General features: G+C 53.2%; 1 protein-coding gene across 2 annotated transcripts in view; it reads right to left on the bottom strand.

The window, feature by feature from the left end:
* Positions 1-11,054, bottom strand: part of CRACR2A (calcium release activated channel regulator 2A) — a 72,880-nt gene that overhangs the window by 59,715 nt on the left and 2,111 nt on the right. For both annotated transcript variants that reach the window (XM_007469448.1, XM_007469449.1), the window contains exons 2-3: positions 3,089-3,200; positions 1,837-2,017 (exon numbers count right to left, since the gene is read on the bottom strand). In XM_007469448.1, coding sequence (XP_007469510.1) covers positions 1,837-2,017; positions 3,089-3,200 — 293 coding nt within the window. The remainder of the gene's footprint in view (positions 1-1,836; positions 2,018-3,088; positions 3,201-11,054) is intronic.

Raw genomic sequence — 11,054 nt, 5'->3', positions numbered from 1 at the left:
GCTCTTCCAAAGCCACCTGAACCTCCTAGTCGTGGCCACATCACCTCCCGCCAGACTTCTGGAGAAGGGATAAGTCTCTCAACGCTGGATGAAAAATAAGCCAAGGCCGACTAGCTGCCAAATCACTCAGCCAGTCGAAGCACCGAGAAAAGCCGGGAGCCCAGGTGCTCTGTCTACCACTTCTGGACAAAGCCAAGGCAACTCTCTTGGAAGGATACAGGGGTGCAGGGTGAGAAAGGGTTCTGGGTGGTCAGTCCATCCATCTCCCTGCTTCCAGAACAGTACACAAACCATCTTGGTCGGTGAGATCTTTAAAGACCTCTGAAGTTTTCCAGCCTCCTCTGTTTCCTCATCTGGGGTCCTACAGTCTGGACCGTTTTCTCTCACGCTGCAGCAAAAGCCCACTTCCTTCTTGTTTAACTTCAAGGAGGATGACAGTGGCTGGACACCATCTTCTGTGTGTGGGTTTTTATCGACCACTCTTGGAACCCTCCCCAGAGCCTTCTGTTCTCCAGGAGCTCTCGTGTTGGCTCGGCCCTGCATGGGCCTTTGTCTGACGTCCTCAGAGAAACCTCTGGTGAGCTCTGATTTGAGAGCCCTGCAGGAGGGTGGCGGTCCAGAAGTGATGGGTGGGCAGAGAGATGCCTCTCTTTCATGACAGCCCCTTGGCTCGCCCACACTGCCCTCTCCTGTCCCCTCCTCCAGGACGAGCCTTCACGGGGTCGTGGGCATGGTCACTGGGCTCTGGTCTCTTGTCCTTGGAGAAGTGGAGCTAGTGTCCCCTCTGGCTTGCCCAGGCTTCTGCCAGCCTGTCTCAACTCTGCCACAACCTAAAAGACACTGGGAGCTACACGTACTTTCTTGGCCTGCGTGCTGTGTGAAGGCCCCTCTCTCTTGCTTCCCCTTTATCATTCTCCACAGTCTTCTTTCCAAGCTCCAGACACATCAGCTCCAACCAACAGGCCATTCCCCCCTCACTCATGAAACACACACCCAACCCAAGACCCGGAGACCCCAGCACAAAACGGCAAGGGGCAGAAGTTATTCCATGTTTTTCGGGCGACTCTCTGGTTTCAACTAGCTACAACATCACTTGACTTCATTTCATTTAATGGCAAAGGTCTGGGTTTACATCTATGCGTCTCTTTCTTACAAAACACTTTTTGCAAAAAAGAAAAAAAAATGGGGGTGTTACGTTTGGTTTGAAGTTGCAGCCACCTAAAATTTTCAGCTGACTTACTGATCACTCAAGTGATGAGCTGGTAAAAACAGGTTCGCCTCCCACCTCGGCTTCCAGGACAGGGTTGGTTCGGCTCAGGGATCTGATGCGCAGACGCTTCCGTGTAAGGTGGCTTTGGCAGGAGCACAGCACGTGGGACGCACTGCGGCCCCAGAGACCCAGCGGAGGTAGAGATGCTGGTGAGCTGATGGTGACAGGAAGCCTCAGGCGGGACGCACCGAAACCCTCAAGGGTTTCAACCCTTGCACAGCCCTCTGATGGGCAGACAGCCCTCTGATGGGCGGGCAGCCCTCCGGGAGCAGGGCCAAGCCAAGGACTGTACTGATTGTGGACGGCAGGGGGGTGAGGAAGGAGTGTGGGAGATCAGGGGATAGGAGTGTTTCCCGTGAAAATAATGTAAAAAGCAGAGGCAGAGCCCTAGACCCCTGACGCAGACAGGTCATGGCCAAGGGCAGGCTGCACGGGGCCAGTGGCCTAGCCGGAAGCAGGGACCCAGGGCTTGGCTGAGGGCTTAGTAGGCGTTAAGGTTGGACAGAACAGATGCGGAGGTTGCCCCTAGGCTGGGCTCCATCCCCCAGACCACAGTCGCCACTTACTCTTCCCAAACCTTTTGGGCTCCAAGCCTGTCCATCAGCATCTGGAACTGGCCTTCCTCATCTTCGTCCATGTCACCCAGATCCTCATACCCTGCGGTCTGATACACCTTCTCTTCCTGGAGCTGGGCCAGGTGCTCAGCAGTATTTTCCTCACTCGGCTTATTCTGGCTGCAGAAGTGACCTGGGGGACGCACGGGCACAAGATCTGGATTAGACAACACTCACCCAGGAAGACCTTTGCTTCCGCAGCTGCCAGGAATCGACTGAGGTTCAGCTGCGAGGAGAAAAGGGGAGGCCAGACTCCCTGTAGCAAAGATCCTTGGATGCCATGCTCTGGATTTTATGTCTTTCCTACTTGGATGAGATTCTGCCAGAGATGCTAGAATCTGGGAAGGGCAGAGCGCATGGCGGGTACTACAGCACCTTTGTGGTTCTTAATCTTTGAGAGGCTGGCTTAGAATCATCTCTTCATTGATTTCTTCTCTAAAGAAGACCTTTCCCCCATCGCACTCGAGCAGCCTGCCTGCCTCTGCTCTGTGTTATCACCTAGTCATCCTGGCCACCAGCATCACTGGGCTTCACATTTACAAGTCAATTATAAATTCCTGAAGGTCAGGAAAGGCATCAGATCCTTCCAAGCAAATACCTGGCACCTTGAAGGAGGCAGATGTATGGTGACTTATCTGACCCATATCTGTTCTAATCAATATCTGATCAGTATTGGATCTGATGGTGTGTCTGATTTTCTTTTTTTTTATCTTGTTCATGCATCTCAGTTGTTTTTCCTGCTGGTCACCTTGAGAACGACTGGTCTATTCAAACCCTTTACAGATTCCTCTGAAAGCTGTTGCCCCTCAACCTGGAGGACTCAGCCACACTCAGGTTGAAACGAGCCGTACAAGCCTCCCACTCTGTTGTCCACTGGTATCTCGGCAGAAACGGACAGGCCGGAAATCCCATCTCAGTCCCCTCTCTTAAACTGACCTTCCTGCCAGAGCTTCTCTGCTCGTTCCTTGCCACTTTCCAGTAGGAGAGGACCTGGCAGTGACAGCGTGGTGGGCACTGAGGGGGCAGTGGTGTGAGCAGCGGAGGTGGACACATGAAAAGAGACCGAATGACCCACAGCCTGGAAACTTCAGGAGGCAGGAAAGCTTGTGTGTCATGGACCCTCAGAGCTGGTGGGGCAGGGATGCCCCTTATATGGCTTTAGGCCAACCCATACCCTGGGGCCCCAGCGTCCACCAGAACTTACTAAATCCAGTGGTGAACTCCGCTGGGGTCAGAAAGCCATTGCCGTCAGCATCCAGGGCATCAAACACATCCTCCAGGTCCTCCAGGCTGAGGGGCAGCTCCTCGTGCAGCCTCTGAAAACAATCCAGACCGCGCTGGTTAACACTGCTCGTCACGGACGGCTGCCGAGGGGGGCAGCGCCTTCTGCCCCGCTGGCGAAAGCCAGAAGCCAGATTCTGAAGCTTCACCACCTTTCTCCTCCTCTGAATGTTAGGACACCCACCGTCTCTTGGTTGCCTACTCGTGCGGCAGACAACTTGCGGGATGATTTATAAGTAAATATGTGCACATTTATTACCATATTTATATATAATGTATTATGTATGCGTCTGCATTTAATTCTCATGACAATTCTTGGAAGCGGGCACTACTCTCCCCCTTCCACAGATGAAGCATGATGTTAAATGACCTGTCCAGGCCAGTAAGTGACATGGCCAGGGTCAAATCCAGGTCTGACTTCAAAGCTGGCACCGTTCACAGCTGTAAAGCACCAGAACTGCATGGGGCTGAATCCTGTTCAGGATAATACCTGCACGACACGATGCGGTCAAGGTCAATGGGATAATGAATGTAAAGAATATTGCACAGTAGCCGGCACAGAGAAAGCATTCAGTAAAAAGTATGAGGGAGGTAGAGAAAGAAAGGGGGGAGCAGAAGGTCCCCACCAAGGCCACTGACCCACCAAGGTCACTCAGTGAGTGAATGGCACAGCCAGGTTTCACTCTGGTTTCACCTGCTCTGCCCAAGCCCCTCCCTCTGTCCCCCTGTTGCCATGCAGGTGTGGGTCACACTCTCAGAAGCCTTCCCTGATGGAGGCCACTCAGGTCCCAGGGCTGCAGTTTCTGTGGACACACACTGTGGTCCTTTAGCTCTGAAGGAAAGCTGGACAAGGCCACTGGGTGACACGCACCCATCATAGCAGCCTGCCCCCCACTCCTACTCCCTGCTGGCTCTCAAGTTCTTCCTGAAAAGACATGAACTGCCACTGCCTTAAGGTATGGATAAGAGTATTTGTGTTGGACTTCCTTGGCGGCTCAGTGGTTAAGACCTTGCCTTCCAATGCAGGGGGTGTGGGTTCGATCCCTGGTCGGGGAGCTAAGATCCCACATGCCTCGCGGCCAAACAAACCAAAACATAAAAGAGAAGCAATATTGTAACAAATTCAATAAAGACTTTAAAAAAGGTCCACATCAAAAAAAAAAAAAAAAAAAAAAGAGTATTTGTGTTGTAAAAGGGAGCTGGCCAAGATGGGGTGTGAGGTCAAAAAAAAAAAAAAAAAAAAAAAAAAGAGTATTTGTGTTGTAAAAGGGAGCTGGCCAAGATGGGGTGTGAGGTCACTGGACCTGAGTCCTGGGCTGCCCCAGACCACACAGGGAGAGAAGGGCAGGCACTGATGGCTGAGGAGCAAAGTGGCTGAGCTGTGGATGCTTCCCTCTGGCCTCTGCCTGATGCACTGGTGGCCCCAGGCCAACGTTAATTTACATCGTTGAGGCCAGTACCCTCTTCTACCCTAATAATCAAAACCTTCCAATGAAGACTCCCCAGGGGAGTTCATTACAGCCCAGCTGACCCTCCCCCATCCTCCCAGCTCCCCGAGGGATGACTGCACAAAATTGCCTCTGTGGAAGTGACTGACGGCTGAAGACAAGGACCACGGGGCCACAGGAAGGAAGGTACACGCCCATCTGAACAGTCAAAAAGAGCTGGCAGGTGTGAAAGCCCATAACGTAACTTTTGAGACACTCGGTTTGACCCTCAGGCACCCTTCTAGCTGATAAGCCATGACGATTAATTTGGCAGGTACTTGCATTAAGAGAGACGATGATGCATTACAACGTGGGGAGACAGGATGATGTGGGAGCCGTTTAGAATCACTGAATTACATAAGAATGAGGTTTTTAAAAAGGAAGGTAAGTGAGAGTGTGTGCAAGGATTCCAGAAGTGCATCTGCCGAGGAAACAGCAGAATCTCTGTCTTGTCAACAATCCATAAACCAGCTGTCTCAAAGCCAAAGGCAGAGAATGCAGGGCGAGGATGGAGTCAAGTTCGCAAGCAGGAAGTTCATTAGCTCCATTTGAAGCTAAAGGCATCACGTTGGAGGTAGGGTGAAAACCCAAGATTCCAGCCCTTTCCTTGGGATAATCCTGCCCCCTCCCTACCCTCTGCCTGAATGTGATCTCTAAAATGTGGTCTCTCACACTGCGCTGGACGCAGAAAGGGGCTGAAAGGAATTGCAGAGTCAGGGGGACCCTCAACTTGCCTCTTGCCCAAAATACCCACACGTGGGCACCCTTACTCTTGTTGGCATCACCCAGGAAAAGTTCGGTCACACCCCGCCTCAGGCGCCATCCCTGAATCCAACAACATTTCTGACCCCAAGTCCTTCCCATGCTCTAATCCCATTCCTTGTCTCTGTCTCAAACCGGCTTCCTCCTCTTGCTGTCACTGAAGCTGGGGAGGGCAGTATGACATTCTCCAAGTCATCCCCCCCTCTTCACGTCCTGCCAAAGTAGTACCGAGGGCTTCTCCAGCCTTCTCTGCAAACTGCACGTGCCTGATGCCTCAACCTCTCTTTATCGGCCCTACCCGAAAAATCCTTTAGTCTTAATAACCATAATTACCTCTTATTTATCTTTCTTCTCTGGGCCTGCAGAGCCATGTAAAACCAACTTATTTTGCTCTTGTACCCTGGGTACCTAGCGTTGTCTACATTTTTAACTAAAGGAGCCAAGCCAGGTGGATAGGGACGCAATGATTCATCCCACGGTGCTGATAACCCGCGAAGCTCTGAGATTTCCCTAAAGTCACAGTGGAGGCCAGGCTGGGATAAAGAAGCAATTTCCCCTTCAGGGTTTCCGCTGTCAGCTAAGGGTTCTCCGTGCATCCATGCATCCTTAATTCCTTTCTCTCATTGCTATCCCACGACTGCCACCAAAAGTCTGCCCGGCCAGCACCACCCGTGCCAGCCTTCCAGAATCCCGCTTCACGGGTGGATCCTGTCTCCCACTCCCACCTGGAAGAGCAGGTGGGGGGGGGAGGGAGTCAGGGAGAAGGCAGGTTCGCCCTTCTCACTCTGTCCACGGCCCAACCAGTGGCTCTTTACGATTCCACACTCCCTCCAACCGTGGCCTCCCTCCATCGCCTTCCAGTTCACTCTAAATTCCTGCTTCTTCTGAACTCTGAATTCCTGCATCACTTCCTCAGGAAGCCTCTGCAGCCCCCGGCTTAGACCAGCGATCCAGACCCCCCCCCAAACACATTTCTTTCGTTCATAAGTCTCACCTCACTTTGTACTTTACATACTGATGGATGCGATTAGTGGATGAATGTCTGCTCCTTCAGTGGCCTGGAAGCTCTGGGCAGAGGGACCCCGTTCACTTTTGTTCACTGTCATGGCCCCAGGGTCTAGCCCAATGCTGACAACCAGGCGGTATTTAGATACTTGTTGAACAAGTGAGTCAATAAACGAGTGACTACGAGTGATAGCAGGCGGTCCTGAACTCCTGTCCACGGAGCACTGGTCTAGACCCCACCCACTCTAGATCCTGACCAGCCCCCAACCCCCACCCAGGGATGCTCGGCGAGGTCTCATAAACTGCAGCATGGAACAGGAAACAGTCCTGCAGGAGCCATGCTGAGGGCTCAGGCTCCCAGAGCCAGGGGAAAATGCTGTCTCCCGCTACAGCCCAGCCGGACCCTCTACCTTCCTGGTCACCAGCCCGCAACATGCCTCGTGCAGGTTAAAGCCAAGGGTTGCACAGCTTCAAATGCATCTAAGGGAAATGCTCATTAAAGAGAAAACCAGGAGATCCACCTTTACAGCCAGATTAATCTCTCCCTCTTTCCAGGCTCCCAAAGCCTCCTGTTCAGACCCTTCTCCCAGCACCAGCCACTCTCTTCCCTGCGGTAGAGCCCAGATGCACCAGACATCTTCAGGATGGGACTGTGAGGTCCAGAGGCGGGATCTACCTTGATTCTGCCCGGTGCCTTGATGTGCTTGGCTCAGGCTGACGGCTGGGTGCAGACGGGAGTCTCAACCTCTGCGCTATTGACATCTCGGGATGAAGAATTCTTTGTTGGGGAGGGAGGTGCGAGAGGAGCTGTCCCGTGCTTTATGGGACATTTAGTAGCATCTCCGGACATCACTTAGTAGATGCACGTAGCATCTCCCTCCCCAGTCATTCCAATCAAGAATGTCCCTAGACATGGCCAAATGTCCTCTAAGAAGCCAAACTGCCCTCGCTCACGTAGACTGGACACAAACAAGAGCAGCACCAACTAGAGACGAATAGAAGGGACCCTCTCCAGCAGAAATGCCCCTTCTTGATCTCTGAGACAGACAGATGACTTGCACTTGACCTCCCAGTACGACAGTGCAGCCGCAGCAGAAACAGTGTGGGATCCCTCAAAATATTAAAAATAGAATTGCCATAGGATCCAGCAATCCCACTTTGGGGTATATATACCCCAAAGAACTGAAAGCAGGGACTCAAAGAGCATTTGTACATCCCTCTCCATAGCAATGTGATTCACACCCAAGGGTGTGAAGCAAACCAAGTGCCCATCGATGGCCAAATGGATAAACGAAATGTGGTAAATAGATAAAATGGAATCTTATCCAGCCCTAAAAAGAGAGGAAATTCTGACATGTGCCACCATGTGGAATCCTGAAGACATTTTGCTAAGTGAAATAAGGCAGCCACCAAAGGACGGATACTGTATGATTCTACTTATACGAGGTCCCCAGAGGAGGCGTATCCATAGAGACAGAAAGTAGGATGGTGGTCCTGGGGGATGGTCAGTGTTTAATGGGGACAGAGTTTCTATTTTGCAAAATAAGGAGAGTTCTGGTGAGGGTTACACAACAATGTGAATGTATTGAAAAGCACTGAAATATTCACTTAAAAATGGTTCAGATGGGGAATTTTGTTACGTGTATTTTACCACAATTTAGAAACATCACAGAGCGGAGGACACTAGGAATTGTGTTAAGACTCGGGGTATAAGTCCCCCACCCCCAATGGCACACACACACACACACACACACACACACACACACACACAGTGAGCATTTATGGAGAGATTTCCAGGTCCCAGCTCAGGGCTAAGTGCTCTGCATGTGCACGTGTGCCTGATTCTCTTCTAACGCTGGGAGTTAGTTATAAATAATTCACAGATGAGGGGCTACAGCTTAGAGGGCTTAAGAGACTTACACAAATTCACACTGCTAGTAGGTGGCAGATTCAGGATTAAAACTCAGGGCAATGTACCACAAAATTCTTTAAGAGTCTCTTTGTTAACCTAAATCAGGCGTCAACTAGCATCCCCTGTAAAGGCCAGATCATGTGTATTTGAGGCTTTGCAGGCCTTTGTCACAGCTTCCCAAGTCTGTGTTGTAACTTGGAATCCGCCGTGGATGGTATGAGAAGGAAAGAGCCCGGCTGTGTTCCAATTACACGGCACTCACAGAAACAGCGAGTGAGCCAGGTTTGGCTGGCTGGCCAACTCCTAGATGGTTCTTTACAGTTTGGCTAATCCAGGAATTCCCAGGGTGGGTACTTGGCATTGGTAATAACCATTACACTCCTCTAAGAAATCAGAGGAACAGGGTTTATGAGGCTGCTGGTGTCTTCAGAGATCTCCTGCCCGACCTGTCCGCATCTCCCTCTCCCAGCTGAAGGGGTCCCTTCATGCCCTCTCCAGCCTGGTCCTCCCGTGTCCCTCTGCCTCTCACTAGGGACCCTCCGGCTCACGACTCTGGTTCTCTAGGGGACCCTCCCTGCAAAGCAATCTTCACCCCAGTTCTGCCTGGAATGATCTCCATGGGACACACAGAGGGGTTTATTGTGGAGGAGGGAGTGAGGTCTGGGGGGCCACGGGTGGAGCTGAAGACCCTCCAACTCCTGCCTAAACTCTGCGCTCACAGGTCAATATCATCCATCCAACGTCCCCTAGCAGGACGCGCTGGTGCGCAACCCGAGCTCAGGGTGGCTTGCATCCTGGCCTCAGCCCTGGGGACCTGCTCCTTTCCTTTCCGTCTGTGGTCCTGCTCTGTCAGAGTGTCTGTTTGCTCACGGCTGCTGCTCTCCGATCACCTCGCAGCTGCCTGGGTTCCCCACCTCTTGGGTGGCTGGGAGCCTGTCTCACCGCCTGCAGGTGGAGCTCTTCTGCTACTCAGGAGGAAGAATGGGGGCACGAGGGGAGCAGCCTTGCCCCTCCCCCTTCCTCAAAGGATGGCAACTGTGTGCGGTTTTGTGCCAGCTGCCCTCGCCTGCCGGCCCCTCTTGCCCAGGCTCCCCACCCCGACCCAGCCACTCTCCGCCTTAACAGGCCTTTCCCGGCATCTGGATCTGGGCGTGCGTGCATGCTGCGAGCTTTTCTCCAGGTCCCCAGAGGCCGCGCTGGGGGCCCAGGGTGAGAAAGGGGGTGGCGACCAGGACCCAGGGGCCAGCCACCGGCTGCCGCGGTACGTGCAGGGCTGACAGCAGCAGGCAGATGTCCTCAGTCCTGCCAGGAGAACCAAGGGCGCATGGGCCTCACAGGGAACCCAGGGTGGACGACAAGAGGGTGACTTTCTTCCCAAATCTCCTTCCAGCCCAACCTCCTCCAGACATGACCGTGAAAGCGGCAGAGAGGCGGCCCTTCGATGACGCGTTTTGTTCTCTCGTGATATCATTCTCTCAGCTAGAAGAGCTGAACTTTTCAAAAGCTTCGCCGTCCACAGGCACGCAGAAAGTTCAGGAAACTGCAGCCGGCAGAGCTGAATACCACGGACCCAGCAGACTAGCTGGTGGGATGCCCCGCCCTCCTCCTGCTGTCTGGACCAGGGGCGAGGCCGGAGGGAACAAGGCTGCTGTGGCGTCTCTGGGATCTGGTGCTTCCGACTTCATTCCGAGCCCAACGCAAGCGATTTCTTCAACAATTGATACTTTACAGTTTAAACTCACCATGCCTCTCCCGGCCTTCATTAAAGAGTGGGCTTTGGGGCTTCCCTGGTGGTGCAGTGGTTGAGAGTCCGCCTGCCGATGCAGGGGACACGGGTTCGTGCCCCGGCCCGGGAAGATCCCACATGCCGCGGAGACCCTGGGCCCGTGAGCCATGGCCGCTGAGCCTGCGCGTCCGGAGCCCGTGCTCCGCAACGGGAGAGGCCACGACAGTGAGAGGCCCGCGTACCGAAAAAAAAAAAAAAAGAGTGGGCTTCGGTGCAGGTTAATGGGGGTATATTCAGTGAGAGTGCTGAGTTGCACCGTGCACATGACCCACGGTTGACCCTCAATAAAAGAGAATTCCCTTTTCTTTCTTTCTAGAAGGGGAAGCACAAATGAAACATGCCATTAAAACCACTCCTACAAGCACCACGGCCACAGGCCTGTGAAGGACAACTATGAATTCCCAAGGCTGGGGTTGTCAAGGTTTTCTCAAAACACACCTAGGCTGGACTTCTAGGTGGGGTGAGGCTTTGGGGATGAGTATCAGTGGCAGAAATTTACCAAGTGTCAATTGCTGAAAACCAGAGAGGCCCAGGCTCTCTTGTGGGCTAAGGTACCACTGTTCCCAGGTCTTTCCCCTCAAATCCTGAAGCACCTACTGGACGGGGGACAGTCTGGGAGAAGCCAGAATATTCCACCTCGTGGGGCTGGTGGGAGAAAGGCCTGCGGTGCTCCATCCAGGTCACAAGCCTCCAGGCCGCGAGGCTCACACAGCGAGTGGAGGTGGGACAGATACGAACGAGGGTCTGCATTTCATGGCCCAACTTCAGCGTACTCTGAAAAGCCAGCCTTAAAAAAGAAAACCTGGGCTTCCGTGGTGGCGCAGTGGTTGGGGGTCCGCCTGCCGATGCAGGGGACAGGGGGTCGTGCCCCGGTCCGGGAGGATCCCACATGCCACAGAGCGGCTGGGCCCATGAGGCCTGGCCGCTGAGGCCGGGC

Source organism: Lipotes vexillifer, unplaced genomic scaffold, assembly GCF_000442215.2.
Source record: "Lipotes vexillifer unplaced genomic scaffold, Lipotes_vexillifer_v1.1 scaffold395, whole genome shotgun sequence".
Taxonomy (NCBI): Eukaryota; Metazoa; Chordata; class Mammalia; order Artiodactyla; family Lipotidae; genus Lipotes; species Lipotes vexillifer.
This window is presented reverse-complemented; position numbering and strand designations above follow the sequence as displayed.